The following is a 27,278-nucleotide window of genomic DNA, read 5'->3' on the forward strand; positions in this document are numbered from 1 at the left end:
TCTTGTTCTAGTGTTGTACCTGCTCTTTGTTTTCTTCTTTTTCTCAACTCACCTCTCTCCTCTCTTCTCCAGGGTTGCTCTGGCAGCATCGTATCAGTGGGAGGTCAGATTCCCAACAACGTGGCTGTCCCATTGCACCTGAACGGGGTGAAGATTCTGGGGACGAGTCCTCTGCAGATTGACCGAGCAGAGGAGCGCTCCGTCTTCTCCAGTATCCTCGATGACCTCGAGGTGGCCCAGGCCCCATGGAGGGCCCTAAACTCCCTGGTGAGAGAAAACAATGAATAATTGATATGTTAACATTATGCAGTAGTGCAATATTTTGTAAAATGTATTCTGACAATTTGCTAAGAAAATCTTTTCAAATGGCTCGTGAAGATGTATGGGCACCATCCCAAACACAGAGGATAAGCTTTTGTGGTCATGGTATTACTTTTGTGAGAATCTAAAATTACACTCCATCAGGTCAGGAAACAAAGTTCAGTTACTTTGATTGCTCATGTGATTTTGCATCCTGACTTTTGACCACAAGCACTAGTTTTGACAAGAAAAAAAAGAAATTTGGACAAATTGTTAAAACAAGACAAGTTTAAAACCTAGTATATGACTGTACTGTGTATGAAATGCTACAGGGCTTTTAATTTACCCCCCCAAAAAATTGCATTTCTTCACATCTTCGCTTATTATTTTAGAATTGTTTTCCTCTTAGAGCTACTACTCCCCACTATGTGTAGTATTTGTCTTGCGTTTGGTCTCGGCTCCATCTGAATGAAGCCTCTCTGCGGAACATGTGGAGCTCTGAAATATGTCTGTAGTCTGTGCTAAAAAAAACATCTCCATTACCTCTGCTCATGCATTCACTTACCACTGAGGAGCGATTATCCACTGCACACACGGATAATGTTCTGAGTCTCTCCAGAGTCGACCTGCATGTTCTATTTCCATGCCAATTTTGAAGAAACTGTTTGTTTTTAACGGGCCGGGTAACTCCAGCAGAGCCGTGGGGAGACTCTTCTTGCTTCTTGCATCTCTGTGAAGGTGTTTTTGTGTTTGTAAATGGAATTTTAACTGGCGAGTGAACTGTGGGTAATGATAGAGAGAAAAAGGCTAGACCTGCAGAGATGGAAAAATAAAAAGGGAGAAGGAGCGATGATAATGGTGATGGTGAGGTTTTTACCTTCACTGTTATGTCCTCTTTCTTCCTCATGTAAACTGAATTCGGGTAAGAAAAAGAAAAAAGAAAATCAAAAGGAAGATTCATTTAAAGCCCCACTTTTTTTTTTTTTTTTTTTTTTTTTTTTAATGTATGGAGCACGTATATTATCCCTTTTACTCCTTTGATTTGTTCTGTTCCTGGCAGATATTGATGTAGACCCTTTATTCACAAGGCCATATAAAATGTATGAAGTTGAATTGAGAGGTATAAGAAAAGGAGCTTGCTTTATGTAAGGTTTGTTACTTTGAGATCAAGTGCACACACCCTTGTTTTGATATTAAATATTTTTTCTCTGAGCTTAGGTTTAACACTGGCGATATGTTACTGAACAACAAAACTGGTTTTAAGAATTGCTCTGTTGTCAAACTTTAGACTTCAATCTCTTATTGTTTGTCTGTTAGAATGCAGTTACTTCAAAATGACTCTCATCTCAGTGACTAGAAGTCCTGGATTAATCCACATGTCAAAACTTTCAGTAACACAGAACATCTAACTGTTGATATTACATGCATTTTGATGTTTTGGCAAAAAACCTTTGAACTGTCAGGTCTACATTCATTCTCCGAACCATTCATTACTGTACAAGTGCTTTGTTATTTGGTATTTATTTCTTGCCATTTTGAGTTGATGGGTTCAAACAAAACTAAAAGTTTGGTAACTTTTAAGTAGGGCTGGGCAACATATCAATATGGTGATATGGGACTACATGTAATTTTAGATTTTATGTATTGTTATTTGGTACAAGTGTTTCCTGGTTAAAAGGCTGCATCACAGTAAAGTGGTGTAATTTTCTCAACTGGCCAGACTGTTCCAGCTATTTGCCCCTACCTACTTTGTGATTGTCAGTATTCATGGTTATTTGTAAAAAATTGTATTGTGTATATATTTTGAGAAAGCACTGACCGCCGATCACTATCCTTACAATATTGATTGCAATATCAACATAGAGGTATTTGATAAAAAATGCGGTGATATTTGATTTTGTTTCTAGCACTCAGCCCTATTTTTCAACATTTGGCTTAAATTGACCTTAATTTCAACCACTTTATACTACTTGCATATGTAATCCTGATTACTACAATACGTTAAACCCGTGTGTAAAATCTGATGCCAGAGGAAGACTAAATAGTTGACAGAATTTTTTTTTTTTTTTTTTTAGTTGAATGCAGTGTCGCATGAACCTAATAAAAGTGTATTCTTCGGGGGTTTCAAGTTGTGTCCGATTATTCTGGATAATTGTTGCCCTTATTTTAATAACATGACGTATCTGCTGTGCTCTTTTCTTCTTTCACAGGACGATGCCTTTGCCTTTGCCGACCAGGTGGGTTATCCCTGTCTGCTGAGGCCCTCATATGTCCTCAGGTAAGTTGTTTGACATCATACCAACACTTGTATGTAATTCTTATCATATTAGAGGATGAAAATATTGTTCTTATATCAGTAGTCTATTAACCATAAATGTACCAGTTCAGTCACTAGAACACCTTAATAGTTTAATTAAGAATTGAACATATTTAGTGTAATTTGTTTTAGCAGTATAAACTGCCAGGTCAAAAAAAAAAATCTAATCAGAATGAGTTGTCTTCTGTCATATTTCTAACCAGTGAAGTATTTGAACAAATACAGGGGAGACAGCAGTGCAGTCCTGGCTGGCTAAGGCATGGAGGAATTTTTTGGGGAATTTCAGAATAGCTAATTCACAGACTAATTGCTAACTAAATACAATACTTTTTTTTTTATTTTTATGATGATTAATGAACACTAATGCTCCTTCAATTGTGCAGTGACACTGTTGTCCAGCAGATGTCATAATGACACCCTGGTTTCAGCAGGGCTTTTGGTGTCACTGAAAACTTGTGTATAATGGAGCTTTGGACATTTAAGCTGTGATGCTGTTTTTACAGGAAACTGTGGCAAACCCTAAAGTTTGAGCACTAGGTAACATTTTAAACACCAATTATCAACATAATTTCATTTAGTGGAGGCATATGAACAAGAATCGAGGTTCACTTCCACTTGATGTTGAAGTAATTATAATCATACAATTATTAAGCTCTAAAATGACAGGCAAAAGCGTTCAGAAAGATTTCAAACTAGTTTCTAGTTTCACCATTATATTCAGGGGACTTCTTTATGAGTAAAACGGCTTCAACAATGTCTAACCACAGCATAAATATGCTATGTTTTGTCACTTCACCATTTAAAAGTTCTGCAAAAGCTGTTGTGCAAATGCAAAGTAGCTGTGTATCCGTGTGCCGGCATATGTGAGTGGGTGAGCAGTGTTCACAATCTGAACCGGGGCAATAAAGCAAAGCAGGAAAATAACCACACTCATTTTCATTAAAAATCCATCGAGTGAATTTACTGCAGTCCTATGAAGGTGCATTTAGGGAGAGTCCAAATCCACTTTTGCTAGTTTAACGGCAGATTATCCGAGCGCAAATTCAGACACATGGTTCAAAGGCATTGTACTTAGTCTCTTAATTATCGTGGGTGTGTTTTGGACATAACATTAAATAAACCAATCAGAGAGTCATCTTCTATTCCCTTTAAGAGTCAAGTGTGCCTGCACCTTGGCAGATTGCTGCTATGATTGGACGATTTGCTAAACAGTTGGAAGGAACGCGTCTCTGCAGAGGAAACAGATCTGCTTGAGTGCAGATTGATGCACACAATAATAATCTTTAAGATGGTTATCTTTTTATTTTGAATATTTTGCATGTTTGTGCGCTGCCGCGTGTCCTTATGTGTGTAACAAGAAGAGTGTATCCATCTCTATAACACACCCTAAAAATAACAGTTAAATGCATTTGCGATCTGCTGCCTCAAGATAGCGATGCACCAACAATGAGCCGAACCACAGCTCAGGATGATGACTACTGCGCTGACCTCAGACCTGCTGCAAGATTTGTCCTGGAGGTTGAAATCAAATCAGGATGCGGAATTAAACAGATCTTTGAAGCCATTGCACCTCTAATTACTATTTGTATTGACAGATAAAGACATGACTTAATGAAAACCCTGCCATGAAATCTGTACTCTTGCCTTGTTTTACTAAAAATAATTTTGGTTACGAGTTGAAGCAGATGGCATATCCTCTGCAATCTCAAAATGCTAATGTGAACATCAACTAAATGATTGACTTAAATGACCATGAATATATTTTGCCACCAAAAAAATCCTTTATCTTGTATTTCCAATCCAGTGCTTGGGATAATTTTACTTCAGTTCTTTTAAATGTCACCGTCTTTGCAGTGTTCACAAAAGGAACAAGTGATCAGTCGGCTTCAAGACCGCAGCGTCCCTCCCACGCTTTACTCAATTGACTGCAGAAGTTGTCCACTAGCATTGTTTCTTTTACTGTTCATTACAAATGTATACTAAATTGTTTTACAGAAATTCCTCTAAAATAACTGGATTAATTCATAAAATTCAGAGAACAGTGACACGAAAAGCAGATGTCGTCTGGGTCAAAGATGTGCTTTCATTCAAATGTATGAAAAATCTTCAATCGCTGGTACTGAAATCGAGGGTCGGTATCCCTCCGGGGTTCGGACATATGTCTGCCTCTGAGCTACAGACAGCTAAGAAATAAAGCTGTGACCCGAGCCTGTGGCCTTTCTCTGTCCTGTTTCTCTCAGCTCCTCATTTTCAAGCAGCAGGATAGCCCAGCGAGTAGTCTCAAATCAAAAACAACAACCACAAAAAGACGAGCCCAAATCCGTTGTTTTTTTAATGATGAAGTTCTGAACTCGTTTTCAAGAGCCCGGAGTGCTTTTTGACCTAAATAGCTGTTCTTCTCTCCCTCTCCCTCTCTCATGATCCTCATTTTGACTGTTTCCAGATCTTGTTCCCAGTGGTAATAGTGATGCAATGGAGAGATAATGAGGGTTTTGAACAATCATTTGAAGCTCGTATGTTCTCCTGTTTGCTTACTTCTCTTCCTCTCCTGTGCGTCCTTTTGTTTTCTCTCCCTCTCCCTCCTGCTTGTATCTCACCAGTGGCTCTGCAATGAACGTTGTGTACGGAGAGGAGGAGATGAAACGCTTCTTGGAGGAGGCTACACAGGTGTCTCAGGTAAGATCAGTCTTAACTCTCTCACGTGCAGACATGTAGACGCAGTCAAAGACGCCTTCCTGATGTCTCACCTTCACTTTTTTTTTTTTTTTTTTTTTTTTTGACTGTCTTAAATTTAATTTAATTTTCCTGTTGGGACATATGAGATCTCTCTCCCTCCAACTCCCACACACTAACACACTCTCAGACTACTTTCTGGCAGTGTTCTCCCTCTACTTTCAGTTGTCGAATACAACCAGCTTTGTTGGCTGGTATTCTGATCCTGTCTCTGCTTCTCTAAACACCGAGGTAGCTTGGGGGACATTTAGCCCGTCCGCAGGCCTTGACCTGGGACTGCAAGCATTCAGAGACATGCTCATATCAAACCACCAGAGCACCAAAGCAAACCTGTTCATGTTGGTTTAATAGGCTTTAACAAATGGATGATTACATACCCTTGTTTCACAAATGCAGGTTTGTAGGTATATGAACTGGTGGTATTTTTTAGGTTTTAGGACTTGCAGCAATCTCAATACAGAGCTTTAATAAAGTGGATATTCTGTTTAGTTGGAGTGGGCCCAGGGATCAAACTTGGTTGCATTAGCCATATGTTTAAGGGGGGTATTTCATTCAGTTTCTTGGATCTGAGCAGAAAATACTTTTTTAGTACACGTGAACCCCCTGAAAATGAAGCTGAAAGTTTAATTTGAGGCAGCTATAATTCATATTTTTATACTAACAATATATCAGATGATAATATCAAAATAATGCAACACTATGAAAAACGGTGCTTGTAGTAATGAAACTACAGAGAATGGTCACCCAAATCTGCAGCTCCCATTGGCTTTAAAGGTCCCATATTGTTTCATCTTAGATATCCTTTTTTTGGAGGGGGGGTTTCAAAGAAGGTTATGGCGCTATAAATACAGTGAATATGTCCGCCGTCAGTACGGCCCACTGTCCGAATAAAATCACATCTATGATGAACCTGGGTGTGCGTCACTCAGAAAAGAAGAGAGGATCATTGATATTAATGCAACTTAAAGAAAGCAGCTTAAGAGAGTAGACTTAAAAATATCCTGAGATGATTTTTTAGTACTTCAACCAACAGAAATATATTGTTGTGTACATCAAGACTGCAAACAAAACACCAGAAAAGTATACAATATGGGACCTTTAATGAGCTGTCACTGAATTCAGCAAATTGTTTAGATCTCTGGCCAGCAACTTTACTGTTTGGGTTCACTATCATTGCTTTAATAGTGTCATTTTCAACCGCAGCCGGCAGCTGTTTTCAGAAAAAGAAAAAAAAAAAAGCTCTACCAACTCGTGGGTGAAATCTTTTACTCTTCAGCTGCCAAATACTCCACTGTGTTCACCATCTAGCTGAGCGAGTCCTGTTCAATGGATTATACCAAAACCAGAGTCCTAACCGGAGCTAAAAGACAGTTAATGTTACATTAAATAAATAGCCAGAAACGACTCTAAAAGAATGATGTTATTTTGTATGCTTCATAACTGCTGAATGTGTAAATAGACAACTGTTTTGTAACAAGTTCATGTAATCAAAGGTTTAAACTTTTCAAAACCTGTGTGCTCACGGATGGAGTGAGCACCACAAAGATATCACTGAAAACTGACCGACTGCCTATACACAGACAAGGCAACAACCTTGTTCAGATTAGGTCAATTTACTTGATCTATATATTGATAGAATACCCTTTCTGTTGTCCTCCAGGAGCACCCAGTGGTCATCACCAAGTTCATACGTGGTGCCCGGGAGGTGGAGGTGGATGCTGTGGCCAAGGATGGCAAGGTGACAACACACCACTCTGTCCAGTTACTGAGGCTTTCATCTGACTCCATAACATTATGTTGTCCTTCTATGTATGTGAATATGTCCATGCGCCAGATGCATTATTAGTATATTCCGCCTGCACTAGTTACACCAAGCAAAAAAAGTTAAACATTAAACGGCTTTGTTAGTCCCCAGTGGGGAAACTCATTTACCACCATATCAACTCGTACAGAAAGCAAACAATACAGACATCATCAGTCCAGAACAAATAATGAAATAACACCATAAAAAAAGCTATTTGAGATTTAAATAATAACCGAAAGCTGCTGTGGATCCAGATCACATCTCAAAGTGCTTAGAAAGAAAGAAAGAAAGAAAAAAAAAAAAAAAAAAAAAAAAATCTGACTGCTGCTGAAACAGAAGACCTTCTGAGTGTTTCAGAAGAATACTGAAACCTCACTAGTGCATCACTGAATGAGTCTGTTCAAAACAGTGTAATGGATGTTTTTTAAAATACAGACGCCGTTTGAGTTTGGCCCTCATTCTTACATTTCTACAGTGACCTCAAGTGAGTCTGGGCCAATCACTGAGCCAACCTTTCTGAATCATCTTATTACCGGCCAAGGAGGATATGTTTTTGCTTGGTTTGTCTGGGAAGGTATGAAGTCTATGGCATACATCTTAAAAGCCAATAAATGGTAGTAAAGTTCAATAGAGATAAAACATTGGCAATGGGTGATGTACTGGCCAGCAGTAATACAGGTAATAAATTCCAGCAGGTCACCGCATCACAATTTTTTTTTTACCGACCCTCTTTGTGTGTCCTCGTTGGGGGTGTACACCAGAGCGTGTTGCGCGTGCTTCAGTCCCAGCGGCTAAGTTCAAGGCTAAATTTCTTTCCCAGTACGTACGCGAGGCAGTTTTATAAATGTAAACCCACATTCACAGGTACCAGTAATCCTCTATGATACACATGTACTTGCTCAAACTTGTATACAGCAAGCAGTCGTTATAGAGCACTCTGGGACAGGTTTCATGTGGGAGAACAAAAACTGCAACAACAGCTGACGTGAACGTATTTTGACATCGTTCTGAGAGTTTTGGAAATATATTCAGACAGATATAGTGGTTGCAGGCACATATTTGCATATTATAGAGTGGACTATTGGCCCTTCTAGTTAATCCTGTTTTTATCATCCGCAGTGATACTGCCTGCCCAGCAGAGCACAGCATAAAAGACAAGACTAGCAAAGATTCCCTGATAAAAGCATGAAGAAGCTTCTTTCCGAAATCAAGGGATCTAACTTTCTTTAAGAAGAATCGTTTTTACAGAGACTTTGTGAATACAACCTCAGTGTTCTTTCTCCAGTTTATTTTACTGCCCAGGTTAGACACAAAGATATTTGTAAGACTGGACAATTTATATCTGCTGCCCCTTAATTATAACTGGGAAGACTTCCTTCTTGCTTCTCATTTCAATTATAAAAACAAAAATAGTGTGGGGTTGTAACAGGATGCATCTTCAACATAATGTAACGTCATTCTGATCTATGTAACAGCCTGGAAAACATTTTTCCTCTTCTATTTATATTGACACCCTGTTTGACCATATTTTTATTTACTACAGTATTATTATTCATGTCTGTGGCATCATTTAGTCCTCCATTATTTTTTTTTTATTTAAATGAGGTAGGACAGATATTGATATATTCTTTTTTGGATTAGATTAATTTAGGGAATATTGAAATCATTATTGTTACAAAAAATGTATTATATATCTGAGCCACAACAGATTTTTCCTTTTTTCTTTAAATTGCTTTTATTGTCTTTGTATTTTCCTGCTGTGCTTTATGTTGCACTGTTATGTGTGATGTGTAAACATATTACCAACATTCTATTAATACTAAAAACTGGTTCTTTAAATTATCTCCGTGATCACAAACACGTTCCCATATGATGAAAGATGGGATATGTGTTTTTCTGCAGGTTGCTGAAAGACATTCCGGGGAAAATAAAATTGATGAGGAAATTTGGGATGCCACAAAGAAAGTAAATTGCTAAGTTTATCTTAACATGACCTCTGAGACTCGCATTGAAAATCCCTTAGCAGTAAACCAGTATAACTTTTGAATACCTCTGAGTGTATCTGCAGTGTGAGTGGCAGCAGGTGACTGAAGCACTTAGGTACCTGTCCTGTCGGTTTCTCTGTTGTTTAGACTGTGAGTGTCATTCCAAGGGTGTCAGTTCGAACGTGGCCTCCAGTTGTATGGTAGATTTTCTCACTTTCTCACTCACGCCTTCTCTGAATACAGCCCATCCCTTATCTTCAGTATCACATTAACAAGCTGCTCATTCATTGAATACCAAACAGGCCTCATTACTCTGTGTGTGTGTGTGTGTGTGTGTGTGTGTGAGAAAAAGTCAGAGATAATACGTATTAATTACAGGCTCCATCTGAAGAGTGCTAATGACACAGCAGCTCATTTACAGAGACACACTCACGCTCTCGAATTGCACAGAGATACAGATCTTCTTTCCTCTGGTTAAAATATTGGAAGTTATTCTTTTGACCCTGCAAACATTGTTTCTAACTGGAGTCGTCAACAAATACAGGCTCACAGACAGAGTGGGGGCATTAATGAATTTCCTCTGAATGCACCGTGTGGCACTGATTGTTTTTGAACTGGTTCAAATGTTGACACTGCATTTTTCCCTTCTATTTTTCACATAAGTCCGAAACATTCTCTTGGCTAGCAGACCAGGGCTGTGAGAAGATGATTTAACTTGAGTAGGCATTTCTGTCGCTTATTAGAGCCGTGACCTGCTTGCAAATACTTTTTGTGTGTCATAATCGGCGTATGTCTGTCCAGGTTGTGGTCCATGCCATAACGGAGCATGTGGAGGATGCCGGAGTACACTCGGGGGACGCCACCCTAATGCTGCCAACCCAGACCATTAGCCAGGGGGCGCTGGAAAAGGTCAGTTAAATCACCTCAAACATTCACTTAATAAAAAAAAAAAGTATAATTTTTCACCTGGTAGGGTAAAAATAGATGTCCACGTTGGACACCACTGAGTGGCAGTGGCTTTACACCGGCCAGGAGATTAAAGGGACGTGACTGATGAGAGATCAAATTCAACTTTTCTATAGCAGGCAGAGTAGACGCATTTACTTGACAGAGTGTCTTTATAAACTAATTTAACCTTGGTGGTTTTCCAATAGTTCGATTTTGTACTGATATTTTACACCTTTTTTTTTCCCCCAAAAGGGGGACAGGGATGTGTTGCAAGCCAAAGTTCCTTGATGTGCCTGATAAATGGCCAGAAAACAAGTATCCACCATTTCATATTAGCACTCTGCATGTATTATTTTTCAGTATCAATAAGAAAGAAACCCCAGCTCACTGGAAGCCCTGTGAAATACTGTTCAGACGTAAATTCGAGTGCTACATGCATCTTTGCAAGACATTTGTCAGTTCCTGGTCACTAACATGATGTTTCAGTGGACAAACGCAGCTGGTAGCAATGACATGAAGTTAGCTCCACAAGTAGAAAGAAATAAGCTGTGTCCAAAAACTGAAAAGCCTCCTCACACAATTAATGTTGTGACACAAAAAAAAGGCTAGCATGCCATTTGCCTTCTGCAAAAGTAAAGGACACTGACACAATAATTGTGATTATTATATTTGAGACATTAGAATGACTAAAACTAAAAAGATGCTGAATATATGACAGCTGTGCTACATTAATGCAAAAACTCATATTAGAGATCACTGCACAGCTTCAACCCTAGCAAACTCTTCCTATACAAGATTTAATCAGTGTTATTGATCAGCCACACAGGACCACCAAAAGAGACTCCACATACCCATTAATTTTTCTCTGTGGAAAAGTTGGAGTATAACAACGTGATGCATTTTCCATCCTCTCAGCTGTCACTGATTCCCAAACTGAAACTCAGATAAACCTGAGCAATATTATTCAAACAGCCATGAAGACTCATTAGCTATGGTTTGTCCACCTCAAAAAAGCTGTTTATTGCTGCAGTTTTATAAAAAAAAAAAAACTAAAAAAAAACTCTACATCCATAAAATCCATGGCTCTGACCAGAGCTAATAGCCAATTACAAGGTAACGGCCCAGGATCCTATAATGACCATTTGTCCATACATCATTTTTGCAAATCCAGCAGTTTTAGACACAAAACCAACTTTTCATGTTGAATTCTTGATGAGAAGGTCACTTTGAGTCATTTTCTGCTGCCTGCCTGCTTTGGCATCTCATCATGTTAGAGCTACTGCTGCTACTTTGGTATTTTGCCTTCAGTGTTACAAATCATGCAATACTATCTTATTAAAGCAGTTTCCACAACAGTCTAATTATCCAGATGAATCAATAAACCAGATTTCGATCAAAGGGGTATTTGCTGTCCAAGTAAAAAAACGTCCGTCACACGTGTGTTTCCCCGCTCAAAGCTCCTCGAGGAACTTCCTCTTTCCTCTCTCCTCCTCTCCTCCGAGACACATTTAGGGATCGCAACATCCTCGAACATGGCGGACGGGGAGCAATTTCTGGGTCACGGAGGAGCAAAGACGGAAGGAAGCATAAATTAGCAGAATTGAAAGCACCCACAGTGATTCAAACCACATCAATGTTACAATCCTTTTTCTTTCAATTGATATTCCGTGGGAAACGAGCAGCTTAAACTCATACACTGCATTTGAAACCAAAAGTACATTAAACCATCATTTTCACCATTTGTGTTTATACATGTATTATGAAAGCATTTAAGAGAGACTAATATTTATTCTAAGTGTGTGTGTGTTCTTTTTCTTTTAGGTGAAAATTGCCACTCGGAAAATTGCACAAGCATTTGAAATTTCGGGGCCCTTTAACACTCAATTTCTGGTTAAAGGCAATGATGTCATGGTAGGTAATAGTTCTCCGAGTTTGACTAAATGACAAATTGATATTTTCACACCTGGTTGCAGCGAATTTAGTTCACTCACAAATTGAAATCACCTTGTGTTCAGAATCATTTACAAACCTGGATGGATTTTATGATCAATTTAGCCTTCAGTTTTGATGTTCCAAAACTGTACAGGTGTGTGCGTGTCAGGCCATTTGTACAATATGTTTACACATTGATCATGTACAGATCTGCACCGACGATATTTATTTTCTGATTAGCCTGAATTTAACCAAAGCTTGGATTAGCCTGAAAGAATGGAGATCTTTATATCCAGTTTTGAAATAACAGTATTTGTGTTGTGTACCCCTGTAGGTGATAGAGTGTAATCTGCGGGCATCTCGCTCCTTCCCTTTCGTATCAAAAACAATCGGTGTGGACTTTATTAATGTGGCAACCAAAGTGATGGTGGGGGAGCCTTTGGACGAGGCCAGCCTGCCCTCGCTGGACAGACCTATCATTCCGGTGGACTATGTAGGAATCAAGGTAAGAAAGGGAAATTAAAATGACTTTTTATACCTCGAAAATGACTCTCAGACTGTCCTCAGTCACAATTTATTTTTTTCGAATATATTCTTTTTAGAAATTGGCAATGCCGTGAAACTGTTTTGTAACATAGAACATACAGGGCATTGATGTATTTTTAAATAAGAAGAAAGTTAACAAAAAGGTAACTACGGTGTGTTTTGTTTTTTGATTGAACTGACTGCATCACTTAAGTTTCACACTCAGCTGGCTCATGAACCTTTTCTGCCCGCAAGGTAAATATTTGATCAGGGACAGGAAGGCACAATTGTTGTCCCAAAGAATACGCCCTATCCCCATGAAACCCTTCATGGTATTGATATATTACTGCCAGAACTGGACCCATTTAAACATGCACACGGCAAGTTTTACAGTTTATTGTTGCCCTATTGTCACACCAGACGGACACTTGAGTATCCCAGGAGCCCCTCGCATCTAACCAATGGCCACAGATGGAGGTGGAAAATGCTCCCCAAGTGCCTCTGTGGTCAGCCTCAAGTACCTGCGCTTGATTCTCCGTTGGTCAGCCAAAGTTAAAGCTGGTCATCAACGGTTCCTGTAAAGAGCCAGGTGGCCTTGTTTTCAGCCACTGTGCCTTGGTAGTGAGCTCTAAAGCTTTTTGACAATCAGCCCCAAGTGGGCATCAAGTGTCTCCTCCCTCAGCACACATGACCATTGTGCTCAGTCCAAGTTGCTGGCAAAGGGCACAAGTGGCCAAAGTGCCTTTCTGATTGGTGAAAGTGTTGTTCAACTCAAGACAAAAATAAAGCAGCACTCTGGGTAAGGAGCTGCCTCTGTTTGAATTATTCTAGTCCTTGTTCATGAGACCCCGTGCACACCACGCTAATGGAAGATTAAACCGTGGCTTCACAGTCTCTTGCATCAAATTCTTTAGTTTCAAGTGCTTGTTGCACCATTTAACAAAGCTCTCCAGCAGCCCCCTCTACACTCCCTCAAACCACAAACTATCGTGAGTTTAAAGGTACTACCTACTTGTTGTATAAAAGTGACTTTTGATTTGTATTAAATGTCTCTAATAACCTAATCTCTGAACTTCATACAGCCTGATGTAGTATGGTTGGGTAATTAATTCCTTTTAATAAAAGAGAAACCCTACATGCATGATGTTAATAGGTACTGCAGGTTCCACTAATATGGCTTCCGTTGGATCTAATAACAAAGGCAGCAATTACTGCTTCATACCTTTTCCCTAGGCATGATGAGGGGGAGTAGAGGGTTGCTGTCTCACGCCGACTGGGGGAGCTTACTTCTTTAGATTGGGTATGAGAGAGTTTACGTGTCGCCAGCTGTTCCAAAGCTATTTTTTCCAAAGTAATTTCTACCTCTAATTACAACAGAGCTGCTGTAACAATGGTTGTAGTTTGGAGCCAATCACGCAGGTATAATCCTCCACTCTTCCCCGCCACCTAAAGTTTTCAATTTCTAGTCTGCACAGTGGTGTAGAATATTAATCGGAGCTCTGAATTCTCCAGGTGCCAGGCTTAAAGACTTCCAGAGTTTACTTGGAGTATATGATACAGACTTCATACCCTCTGACTGATATGAGCCTTGCCTGAAACCATGACACTGTGCATGTGAGTTGTTTCACAAAGTAATACTTATTTATTTCCTTCTTGTTAAACTCATTATTGCTGCCACAACATTAAGCTCGCGCTGGCACGCACAGATTTCTGAAACCATTATCCAGCCAAAGTAGCCTAAAGAGTGTTTGATCAATATATTCTGTCTGTCAGCCGTCATCCTTCGTGTCCTCGCTGTATCATCACAAGAACAAGTCACTGACGTCCAGAGAGAACATCTTCATTTATCTGTCTTATTCCCTCACAGCCTTGGTGTTGCTGCCCATTTTCACTGTCTGATAGTCCCTCGTTTGAAGCCATGTTGTTTTCTTTTCACTAACAAGTCCCTGTTGTGTCATTTCTATCGCCATATACAAACTCATAGGATCAATAACAGTTGTATTTATGAATCTAAAAGGAGAAAGAGCATAAAAACAACATTTGAGGAGGAGGAAGTTGACATAGTGGTTTGGTGTGGTTCCCCAGTGCAAAGTTATTGGCTGAAGAAAAATGCCTTCCAACTGCTGAATGTTTTGTCTCCTTGACAATGGCATTCATTACATTATGATAACTTCTGAAATAGACTCATTCGTGTGAGCATGGTTACCCATGAGAAAAATGTTTCGGAGAAACTCGGGATGGGTCATCATTTTTGAGTAGTTGCTAGAAAATAAAGAAATTGATTGTTTATGCGACTACAATCTTCTCTTGCTTAACCTGTTTTCACCAGCTCCTTGTAGTAATCCATTACTATTGCCAGACAGTGGTGCTAATTAACCTAAAAGCTGTTTGCCAACCACCATCAAACAACAAAAGGAGGAAAAGGAGCACATATTAGTCTCTGGCTCTAGTAAAACAAATGTGAAATTACATTCTACAGTACAAACAGCAGAGACTACGACGACTGTTGAAACGTTCTTTTTCAAAGTTACCTAGTAAAATATATGAAAATGAGGTGCAGTGAAACTCTGCTAGGTAAAGCTACTGTACTATATTATAAGTCTAACACAGCTATGTAGTCATTTGAGAGTGAAGCACTGAGCAGACTGGGAGAGAAGACAAAAGAAGAGAAAAACTTTTAAACTGCACTATAACCTGCAATTTCTTCACAATCTTCACACATTATACATTTGACACCCAATTATTGTTTTTTGAACTACTATTCTTTGTCTCCAATTTTAAACAGTTTTTAGCTTCTGTTAAAAAAAAAAATAATAGAGGGTTTTTTGTAATTTTGTGATCAGATTGATACTGTTTGATACAGCACAATGAGTATCAAGCTGTAAGAAAATGACTTATTATAACTTTTTTTTTTTACGTTGCAGAAATGGATTTAACAATTTCTTAATATTAACCTCCAAAGATGTTTTTTTGTAATCTGCAAAGCACAAATGAATATCGCATATAATGCAACGAGGTGATGTATATGCATCATTGCACTGTCTGCAGCAGCGTCTTTTTAAAAATGTCATTGGCAAGTGCCCCACATTATCCCTGTGAATGTCAGGAGAGGGAGCATTGTGTTCAATCTTTTTTTTTTTTTTTTTTTAACACAAGGGAGTTTGTGTTTGTGCCTCCTCCACGGATGGTCTGCCTCTCTTCGGGGAATGATTTGGATGGAGGTTACCAGCTGTGCCTGGGGAAGACTCCTGTTCATGCCTTCCTTTTCAGGGGATATGCAGAGTTCTAAAGTCACTCTTGAATTGCAGTCAAGCGCTGACCACTCCGAGGATGACGGCGTGCCCAAAACTTTTTACAAATACCAGCATGTGGACTTAATGTGGGACTTGTAATTGCCCAAAAAAGTAATCAAGAAAATCGATCCCACCTTTAGAACTGGTTGTAAATCTTCGTAATGGATGGTCTGCTCACATATAGACTTGCTGGATTTGTCCCACCAGTCAACCTTGTCATGGGGTGTGCGCCATGTAGAGTGAAAAAAAAATAGGCGCTCACCAGTTGTCATACAACCTCAAGTATGTTGAGACTTTGCTGTCCCATGAAGTCGAAGCTGAAAACTGTTCAAACAAAGCGAATTTCATGCACAAGGACTTCGACGAGTAGTAGCACAGAAGTAAAGATGTTGTCTTCAAATACTTTGTAGTTTTGTCCAGGAACAAGTGTAGATTCAAGCTTTATATGTCCCGGTTACGAGTTAATTGTGGTTGCCAATTTGCAACATACTCTCAAAATGGCATGGGTTATCACCATGACAACAGGACTGCCATTACGTTTGCTGCTACTAAAAACACTAACTCTGGCATTGCTACTACTTCTGGCACAGTTGTACCCAGGTAAGGCACACGGGAAACCACCCAGAATCACCATAGCAACAACTCAAACGTCTCTAGCAACAATACTAAACACCTAATAATGCTCAAGAAACTATCCCAAGTACCGTCTGACAGCACCACAGCAGAACATACATAGAGCACATCACTAGTACCAGTAACCAAATGACGGAGTCAAACGTACTCACTATTTGCTCCCTGGAATCCAAACTAAAAACACTAGCAACTACTCAGCATTGGACACCCACAAATGTAATAATAATCACATAGCAATATCTTAGGAATGACATAAGCCCCGGTGATAATCTCATAATGGCAGACACAAGTCCACATACATTTTGAGAAAACTGAGCCTTTGCGGAAGTTTTTGTTGTTCTTGTTGTTAAAAAATATGCGTCAGTTGCAACATCCGAAAGAAAAAACATCGTAATATTGAGCTGTTAATTTCCATTTAGCTGTGACTATAGAGATATTTAAACAGGTGCCACTTCCGTTTCCAACAAAGCCCACGCTGAACAGCAGTGTTATGTGCAAATGTCTTCCTATATTCACTTCCTTCTCCACTGGAGCTCAGCTGGTGCCACAAGATAACATTGTTCCTGTTGTGGAGCCTCACAGTTGTGCTGTATCTTAGGACTGGGCAGTCAGTGTGGGATAGGGACACGAGGAAGTCGTGTTTGTGTGTGCTGGGACCATGTCGTGGTTGGAGAGGTTTGGTTATTGTGACCCTCGCATTCTTTGTCAGAGACAGACCATTGCAATTGATGGACCTACCATTATAACAGAGATTTGCTTCATAGTTCTGTTCATGAAGGCTGGTTTCTCATATTTAGAGCAGTTAAATCTCTACAGGTGCTGTTGGTCCCATTTTTTTTTTTTTTAACTGCTTTTCTCTCTTTCCTGTTTGTTTTTGCTGATATTATATTTCCTCTTTCATTTCTTCATAGATTGAATGATTAAAATGAGACTGCTGCAGATTTGGTTCTGCAGTTGGTGTTGTCGATAAAATTGGATGATGCAGGTTTTACTCAGAAACCTGCAAATGTATGTCTTTGTGTCACTCTTTGTGCATTTGCATCTGTTTTGGTCTCTCATTAAAAGTTCCTTCTCATTGTCATTCCCTCTCTATACAAGGTCCTCTTCCTGTTTCATTTTCTTTCTTGGTTAAATTCTGTCATTTTATCTCTGCATACTTTCCTGCCGTACTCTTTGAACAAAGGCATGATAAGCAATGCCGGTTCCCTGTCTGCATTTCCTTCTCTTCGTCATCTCTTACATTAGTATGCTAACATTACATTCACTGATTAGATAGCCTGCTTCAAGGATGAATCCCCCCCTAGTGGCCCCACCCACTACGTGTGTGTGCAAATGCATAAACCACACCACCTCTTCAAGGTAAGGGGGGGTTGTCTGATTTTTAAATGGAGAAATAAGAATGGCTTCCTACATGGCACACCACTATTCTTTTATCGTCTATAATACAATAACGAGAAGTCTATGTCTTCTGCTCTTGTTCCTGCACTTTTCCTTTCAATCATGTTCTCCTGCTTATCTTATTTTTTTTTTTTATTTTCCTAATTGTATCTTCTACTTTCCTTCTCATTGCATTGTATTCTCTTCCCCTGTTCCTTTCCCTTCGCATTCTCCTTTTAACTGTTCCCTCATTTTATTCCTTCTTTTTGCACTTTCGCCACTCTTTTTTTCTCCTATAATTTTTTTTTCTCCTTTCGCTGCCTCCCCTGTTCTCTTTTCTTTTATTTTCTCTTCTTCACCCTGCTGTTGCTCTGTCACTCAGGCCACCACCTTTTTTCCCCCCCTTATTTTCAGTGTGGACACAGCATGCCAGACAGGCAATTGAAGGGACTGGTGGCCTGCCGTCTGAAAAGCATCCTTTTGTTTCAATATTTTCTCTTTCATTCTGTCTGCACCACCAGTCGTTCCAATAATCTCTTTAACGCTCTTATATGTTACCATATCTCTTCATCTTTCATCTCGTAAAACCCTTTGTTTCATAGCTGAAACAGGAATAGGCCACCAGCGAGTTGTTTCCACATTCGCAGGCCTAAACAGATCAGAGCTCAATGCTCCCCGAGTGTGTTTCCACCTGTACTTTAGCTGGCCACTTGGGGTCTGATCACGGCCAGGTCGCACATGTCTGCATTGAAATAGCCAAATGGGAACGGCCTCTAGTTTGAATGAAACATTATTAGTCTATATGACCCTTTGTTTGTCATTAAACAGACGGCAGGCTGTCTTTCACCTCAAGGTGGCAGCGGTGTCATAAAATCCCTGAAATGATTCCAGTGGCCTGTAAATATAAGGTGTGATAGTGACCATTAATGTTTGAAATTGTTGTCGGCTGACTTCCACTTTGTTTGTAGTCATAATACTTCTATTACGACTGGCCAACAATTTTTTTTTTGTCATGGTCAATGAACAGGAATTTCAATGTAAATATGAGCCAATTGGTAACTCTCGAGAAGAAATGACCTTTTTTGATAGACTGATTCCACTGGTCAAATGATGTTGTGGGTGTTCTAACAGATGATTACAGATAAACAAAGAGACATTTAGAAAGAAGTGAATACGTTTTATCTGTAGCTCATATGCAGTGATACCCTGTTGCTTCAAAAGCTTGTCAAATCATATTCCTCCCTCTTCCCTTCTTTCACCAGGCGCCCATGTTTTCTTGGCCGCGGCTCAGAGATGCAGACCCTGTGCTACGCTGTGAAATGGCCTCCACTGGAGAAGTAAGCAAATACACAACCCAATTCATTTTTGTAATTCTTTTTGTGAGAGAAAAAAAAAAAGACAATTTTTCCTTCCTATCCCATGTGATTAGTATAATCTGTGTTACAGTCTCTCTTGTGTTGTTTTATTGCAGGTGGCTTGTTTTGGGCCAAACATTTATTCAGCCTTCCTGAAGGCTATGCTCTCCACAGGCTTTAAGCTGCCGCAGAAGGGCATCCTGATTGGGATTCAGGTATGACTACAGCCATCTGGAGGTCCACTTGCATCCTGTTTCTGTTTTCTTTTCGTGCTTCTTGCCCACAAGCCATAAAATGCAAGGTGCCTATTGAGCAGGTGGTGTAGCTCTTTCAGCCTATCAGCTTCTTACGATTCCAGGTGGGCACTGCTTAGTCGGTTTCACACAAAATCGCACATTGATTCATGCAACTGTAGCAACTCTCATGCAACTTCAAACTATGAGTGAGAATGTGTGAATGACCGTGCAAGTTTGAAATACATTTTTCAGAACCGATGACGAGCCTCAGACTAGTGGAGCTACCACCAACATAACACTCACACTAGTGAACCAAGTGCTCTGTCAAAAGAAGTCTTGAATCACCACTGCCGGATAAACTTACTGCAAGAACACATTTCCACTCTTTCTAATCTCCAGTTAAAAAAAAAAAAAAAAAGAACAAAATGTAAGCCTTTGCACTGCATTGTTTTATGACACCACATTACGTGATTTTTTTTTGTAATTAAGTCTTGCTGTCGCCCTGAGTTACCAAAGGGCAAGTTTGACTAATGCAGCTTTAACAAAGCACTCACAATGCTAGCTGTGTAATTGGTGCTCTTGAGGTTCACTTCAAGGCAAATGCCTGCGGTCATATAAAAAATATAACATCGATGACAAGCTGCAACACTTTACGCCAGCTGAGCACATACAAAAACATGGATGAGTTTTACCACAAATTGTTTAAAAAAAAAAATTGTGGTGGAGGGATTCAACTATTCATTTTGATTGTAAGTACTTTTTTTTTTTTTTTTTTTTTTTTTTTTTACTTCTCGTTTGAAGGCGATATATTTCAACTGCTCCTCACAGGCGATATCAAAGTGTTGTACTCTTGTGGTGACAGGCTTGTTTTCATGCTGACAATATATAAACTTGACTAATGCATCACCACCTATGCAGCTTTTTACATTCAAGTAAAAATGACATAAAAACAAGGAGTGGGGTGAAAAAAAAAAAAATTGATTTACTGAAGTAACTTAACTAACAGGTAGAAGACTTCTAGATCAGCTGTAGAGCCAAAGGGTTTATATAGATATATAAAGGTTAGGGCAAGTTAAGAAGACAGAAGTAAGGTCTCCAGCTATGTGCCAAAATTGCCCCCAAAATTAGAAACCTTTATGTTATACAGGTAGGCCGCATAATATACAAAGAATATCAAACAATATCATGATGCATTTGGTGAGACAGCAATCATATTGTTTCCGAAGTCCAAGGGCACCCACTTTGAGCTTAATCAGTTGCAAATCAGCAGCAACAACTCGGAGCAGTTCTCAGTCCTTTCTATGTGCTCGGTAGAATCTATAAAGTGGGTCATCTGAACCTGATGTCTAACATCATGAATGCAACAGAAAACGACTTTTTAGTTTACCTTTACATTGTGACTGTGTTGTTTTGTGAAAAATATGACTTGATTCATGCGTTTCCTTCATTTCTTTAACAATCTGTTGTATATACACAACATGTGCATGTATTACAGATTTCACATGATATTAAATCTATAGATTCAATATACAGGGATGAAAACCTAACCGCACAGTCCAAGGCAACCATCTACAAAAGTCACATTCAAAGAAAGTACCCATTGCAGCAAGATGGACCCTGAAATGAGTACAACCAAAATGTTTACAACAACAACTGTAATAATACGTTACTTATTATAATGCAGTTATTGTTACAGTCCTATTTATCAAAAAAGGGAAAAATATAAAGAAGGTGAAATGCTGAAATCATGGAATGTAATACTAATTGGAAAAACTTCAAAAAATGTGACTTTGGCACACAGTACTGTGATGTCAGTGGCTTCACGGTCAATTTTTAAAGACCTTTGATGACCAAGTAAAAGCCCGCCCTTCAGAGAACCTTGCATAAACTCTTAAGAGTCTGGAAAATTGCTTTTTACCCGTGCGCTCAATCAAATTGTACCACTTAGTTGGCCCCAAACAAGCAAGTCAGAAGTAGATAAAGTGCCTAAGTGCTATTGTAACTGTTTAACTATAGATTTAAAAATGCAGAGCTAAAGGACAGAATGAAGGGTTCCCAGTTTGATACACACAAAATATTGTGAAAGTTTGGATTCAAAAACTATCACTGTAGCAGATAAAATTCAATCTTAAACAGTTTTGTACAGCACATATAACATTTTCAGCAAGTGGGCAGCTAGTTGTAAGTCGCTGTGGATAGGCATGCTGCATTGCCATAGAATATGCATCTGTTTCCTTTTACAGCATCAGTGGCATCAACAGACTGGCCCCAGATGGCAGCATTTATTATACGCAGTCATTTAAATTGAAGGATAAAAAAAACCAACACCTAAATAACAATGTCATCCTCGAGATAGAGCAAATAGTCACATTTGATTGGACTAACAATCTCCCAAAACTACAGTTGGCACCAAATCCAGATTTACCACGCAAATGTGATGAACCCATGAATGCAGCGATAGCACAATATTCAGAGGTGTGAATGCATTCAGTCGATGGAAAGACACAAAGGAAGACAAAGACCTTGGATCTGCGCTGGGCAGTTCTCCGAATCACATCTAGACTATTTACCAGTCCCTACAGAGGTTTTTTTGTTTTGTTTTGTTTTGTTAATGTTGCAATTAAAAATGTTCGATTTTACAGCATTTTTTCTCAGAAATTGCGTTGCAATTTGCAAAGTTTTTCTGGAAGGACTGATTGACTGAGTTTGGAAAATTTTCTTAATAATATGTAATATAGTTACTGTTTATTGTCATGGCAAATGCATGGACTGTCTTCCATTGGCTGACTGACCAAAAGACAGAAGGCAAGATGGCAGATGATGGATGAACAGAGAAATCTGCATCAAAACACTGTTTTGGTTTGTTGCTTATAATGTTTTTATGTCCCTTTTGTTTTGTTTTTTTAAATCTGTCTGCATTCTTCCCTTCCAGCATTCGTTCCGACCCAATTTCTTGGCTACAGCACACCAGCTGAAAGAGGAAGGTTTCAAGGTTAGTGCTGAAAATTGTGTCGAACACTGCAGACCAGACATACATACTGTATTTTTTTTATTAATGATTTATAATCCTAGTTAATGGAGGTATTTGCCTGTCCTAAACAATTAGGCTTTCAATAAAAAAAAAAATTTGAAATTCTGTGTGTGTTTTAATGTTGCTTTATTTCTGTCTTTTAGCTCTATGCTACTGAAGCCACCTCTGCCTGGTTGTGTGCCAATGATGTGCCTGCCATTCCAGTAGCCTGGCCCACTGATAAGGGAAGAGACACCAGCTTGCCCAGCATTCAGAGGTTGGCAAATGTTTATTTAGAACACTGAATTGAGGTTTATTTCTGTTGACACATTCATGGAAACTGCTAACGTGAAACTTTGAGCCTAGATCTTGCTTATGGGTTGCTGAGGTAATGTGTAAGAAATACATAAATTGTAATTCATTAAATTTAGATTTTTAATCAGCCCAGGATGCTGCCTTAAGATCTAAAACCATAGCCCCTTCATTATCTCTGAGATGTGGACAAGATCAAAGAAGATGAAGCAGATTCTGAAGTCCGGAGTCATTGCATTGACCAGAATAAGGCTTGAATAGGGAGGATGAGGAAATTCTTATGTCAGAGCTATGTAAAGTGACATTTGGGGAAATTAAAAAAGCAGTCATGAGCAACAAGAACACAAAAACGACTTTTTAAATTTGAACTTGACAGATTTCACTAATTGAATTAAAGTGAATCTGAATTTGGTATTCAGTATAGACTATACCAAATACAAAGATTTGTATTTTATTTGTAAAATACATTATGTATAAAGGCACAGTGTAATTCTTAATAAAAAAAAAAAAAAAAAAGCATTTATATTAACAATTTAAGTGCACAACTCTACATCAGTGCAGCACTGATGAAGTTACATCTTACTAATCAAGCCAACATCTTCCGACTCCAGTTTACCTGTCAGTATATAAAGTATGCAGCAACACCAGTTGTTAGATGAATGGACCTGATTTCAGGGCATACCGTTAAAATATTTTACTTAAAATAGGTGTGATGTTGCATGTAGAGCTATACTATGATTTTCTTGGTCAACTGAAAAATCTATTCATTGAATATCAATCTGTTTCTGTGTATACAAATGAATTCACAGATACAGACGGATCAACGAGCAACCGGTTATTGTAAATAGAGTTATTAGATTAATGAAACATGCAGTATGGTCATTCACAGCAACAGGATAAACTCCATCCTCTTTTCTTAACTGAAGAGTTGTCTTTGTTTCTTATTAAACATGTCTCTTAGTAGCTTGTGCTACAAAGTTAAGACAAGTCAGGGTCACGGAGAGTCGTCGGGACAGAAGTGTGCGGACAGCAGAACCAAATGTGCTGAAAGTGGATGCAAGCTTCAAAGAGCGAAAAGCTTTGGTGTTGATTCTGTGGGATCAACACTACAAACAGCTCTTTCCCATATACATTTGCTTTGACTTCAAATATGACATGGTGCTTCAAGTTTAAATCTAATGCTTTAATTGTGTTATCTTTGACCATCAATGTGTGCATGTTTTTACAGACTGATCAGTGAGGGCCACATTGACCTGGTGGTCAACTTGCCAAATAACAACACCCGCCACCTGAAGGCTAACTTCATGATCCGCAGAATGGCCGTTGACCACGGTGTTCCCCTCATCACCAATTACCAGGTCGGTAAACGTTGTGCTACCAATCACGTAATGACATGACATCAGATGACATGTCTCATCTGATTGGCTTCCATTTTTTCTGGGTATATTAGGTGGTGAAGCTGTTTGCTGAGGCAATTCATTACGCAGGCGAGCTGGATTCCACCAGCCTCTTCCATTACCGGCAGAAAGAGAAGCAACAAGGAGAGGCTAGCCAGAAGGGCTAGAGTTTTCTTCCCTGTTCTCCTGTAGCAGCTTAAGTGAGAGCAACATTTTAACTTGATCCATTTTCCTATGACATGTGTCAGGAAGGTGTTCAGGTTTTAATAGTGGCAAAAGTTGCATTCTGCCAGAAGTTAAGGAGGTCAAAACACAATAATGCATCAAAAACAAGGGTTGTATTACTGGTCAATGAATCATTTCTCAATTCTTTACAGATCAGTTCAACTATTAACAAGCAATTTGTGTGTTCATCCTCCAGCAAAACACATCCGTATAAATGTGAAGATAGAACTCTTACAATAGTTCATTAAGTCTGTTGTAAAAGTTATACATGATAATAAGCTGTTAATAAAATGGATTGTGGCTTAGATGCATTGCACATCCTGAACAACTAAAAAGAACAAGTGTAATGCTGGATGAGGATACACTTCATCCAAAGAGATATTTCTTTATGTTTCTTTTGTGGTCCTGTGTCAATGTGATGCAATGCAACTTTTGGACTTCTCAACTCTCTCCAAGTTCATTTTAATACCATCGGTTTGGCCAAAGGACTTTTTTCTAATCTGCTCTCATTTCTGAATTTTTGTTTCAGAAATGAAATGGTGCTAAAATTCTACCATTTAGTAAACATGTGTTACAGGCAAAAATAAATGTCCATACGGTAGCTGTAATAAACGTAAAACGTTTTGGACAAGAAGGAACCTCAATGTTTTTTTCAACGGTACCAGCCTGGAACACCAGCTTTGAAGTTTGAAGTTGATGACAACTGCTCTGTTTATATATTTGGATGATTGTCTTTTTTTTTTTGTATATACTATATGTTTCAAACTAAGTCTCCATTTGAACCTGCTCTGCATTTTAATATGTCACACTGCAAGTATATTTAATTGGACACCGTGTATAAATAACACACTACACTGTTGCATGTTGTTGTTTTTGTTGTATAAGAATCTAATGAAACGCAGTGAGGTCTTCTGTCACATGATGCCTGCTCTGTGTGTTCAATGTGTTTGCACTGGACATGCATTAAAACCAGGGTACTTTCCCTCCCACACTAGTGTCTGCTTTAAACTGCCTGTTCACACGCAACAATACTGCATCTGCCACCTCCACCTGTGTTTTTGTCTGTTCCAACACTGAAAAAAGAAATAGCTTACGTGGCTATGATATTGTCATATTTCCCCCCATGTTTTCGCAAGCACCTGGTAGTGATGCAATACTACTGCCAGAAGGCTGTATTAATGCACCAACAGCTGTTTGCTGCCATTAAATTAAAAAAAAAAAGCAGTCGAAGAACACGTTACAACCATCAACAAGTTCTGTGTTCAAGAAAATAAACTTAAACAGGGTGCAGCGCAAACTCTGCCAGGTAAAGCTAGCACATCATAAGACTACCACACACAACGCAGACGGTCCAGACACAGATCAACAATCAATAGCTGGCTTTGTCACCAGAAAAAGAAGGTGTGATGTTGGGGGTGCAGAGCAAACAACAGCCCGATTCTCACAGATGATAGCTAAAGACAGGCCTCCCTTTAGCTTTGACCAAGGGGAGAGTTTTCAAACTTTCATGGCATTTGTTGAACCTGAGTTTACGCAAGTCTCCCTCTCCTTTGCTTCTTGGTGTGTGCGACGTGTACAAGCTCGACTGATTCCCCAAAAATATTGAACAGTATTTTTGCTTGAATTGCCCATCACCATCACCACCCCAAACATACAACGTAGCTGGTCGCAATACCATCTCTTAAACCTTTCCTTTCACTTCCGCTCCAGATTATTGCTCTCACTCCTCTGCCCAGCCTCTTCTCTCTTCCGTTCCAAGTTATTTGAACCATAGTATTCACACTTTATTCGGCTTCTCCACCTTCACTCCTTTCATCTTCACAAGTCTGCTGTCCTCACTGTCATTCACACACATTTATTCCGTTTTTGCTCCAACTGACTTTTCGTCCACTTCTCTCCGGTGCATTTAGTAGCTCCACCTCTGCAGGCTCTCTTCAACCTCCTCCCTTCTCTCACAACAGTAAACAATGTCATCTGCGCACTTTGTAGACCAAGGAGACTGCTTCCTGGTCTTGTCCATCAACTTGTCCATCATTACAAAAAAAGAAGAAGCAGCGGATCCTTGATGTAATCCCTCCTCCAGTTTGAGCCCGTCCCTCACTCCGACCGCACACACCTTACCATTGTTCTCCCACACTGGTTTAGACAGTCTAGAACAAGGAAAAACCCAGGAATTAATTGTAAATTGATTTCAGTACACTGCCGAGCCAAAGCTACTATAAGCCCTGCACAGTTGGTCTACACAGTTATTTTCTTGCTGTTAACTGTTTCAAGTTGCTTTTATAGACTAAACTTTCCAAAGAGTTCTAATATTGATTTGCCAACAGATCCTTGGCAGCCTTCCTAAAGCTCTTTCTTTCCTCTGCCTCAGTTTCTACAGGTAACTCCAGATACTTCAGCATTTTCCTTTGATTGAACAACATCCACTTCATAAGCCGAAAGCACTGTGAAATCCAGAAATAGCCCACCCCACTGTGATCCCTGGCTACAGAAAAAAGAGAATACGAAGCTAAAGGGGTTGTTACTATCCACACTGTAAAAATGTGGTCTTGCATTAGTCCACCAGTCAATATGGTTAAACCATATTCATGACTGCCACTCAGTGGTGGTGGTTACATCTTCACCCACTATGTTTTTTTTTTTTTATGCACGTGTAGTGTAACATACCTCAACTTGTTTACTGATATGACAGCATGCTAATATGTGTTCTTTTACATAAGCAAGACTTCATCGAATCCTTCACTCCACATCAGAATTAGATTAAAGACACTGTAAATAGCACAATCGTTTATCAGTCAGTCACTCCCACACATGCTGTAACACCGTGTGAGGAATTATTCTAAATAAAATTACATTCTTTATCTCTACAGGAATTATATTCATTAATACAGCCAGC

The 27,278-nt window shown here is 39.2% G+C and overlaps 1 protein-coding gene across 2 annotated transcripts in view; it reads left to right on the forward strand.

Moving 5' to 3' along the window:
* Nucleotides 1-25,365, forward strand: part of cps1 (carbamoyl-phosphate synthase 1, mitochondrial) — a 51,061-nt gene extending 25,696 nt beyond the window's left edge. Inside the window, exons 26-38 of one of the 2 annotated variants that reach the window (XM_069154586.1) lie at nt 73-267; nt 2,511-2,578; nt 5,218-5,293; nt 7,011-7,088; nt 9,941-10,048; nt 11,909-11,998; nt 12,354-12,524; nt 19,110-19,184; nt 19,319-19,417; nt 22,371-22,430; nt 22,613-22,725; nt 23,989-24,118; nt 24,211-25,365. In XM_069154586.1, coding sequence (XP_069010687.1) covers nt 73-267; nt 2,511-2,578; nt 5,218-5,293; nt 7,011-7,088; nt 9,941-10,048; nt 11,909-11,998; nt 12,354-12,524; nt 19,110-19,184; nt 19,319-19,417; nt 22,371-22,430; nt 22,613-22,725; nt 23,989-24,118; nt 24,211-24,324 — 1,377 coding nt within the window. In that variant the 3' untranslated portion in view covers nt 24,325-25,365. Of the gene's footprint in view, nt 1-72; nt 268-2,510; nt 2,579-5,217; nt 5,294-7,010; nt 7,089-9,940; nt 10,049-11,908; nt 11,999-12,353; nt 12,525-14,056; nt 14,159-19,109; nt 19,185-19,318; nt 19,418-22,370; nt 22,431-22,612; nt 22,726-23,988; nt 24,119-24,210 lie in introns of those variants that run through there. The other variant, XM_069154587.1, reaches the window with a different exon arrangement.
* Nucleotides 25,366-27,278: the final 1,913 nt, after the last annotated feature.

The sequence above is a fragment of the Embiotoca jacksoni genome, unplaced genomic scaffold, assembly GCF_022577435.1.
Source record: "Embiotoca jacksoni isolate LCO1_2020_lvr unplaced genomic scaffold, fEmbJac1.0.p SCAF_2, whole genome shotgun sequence".
NCBI classification, from domain to species: Eukaryota; Metazoa; Chordata; class Actinopteri; family Embiotocidae; genus Embiotoca; species Embiotoca jacksoni.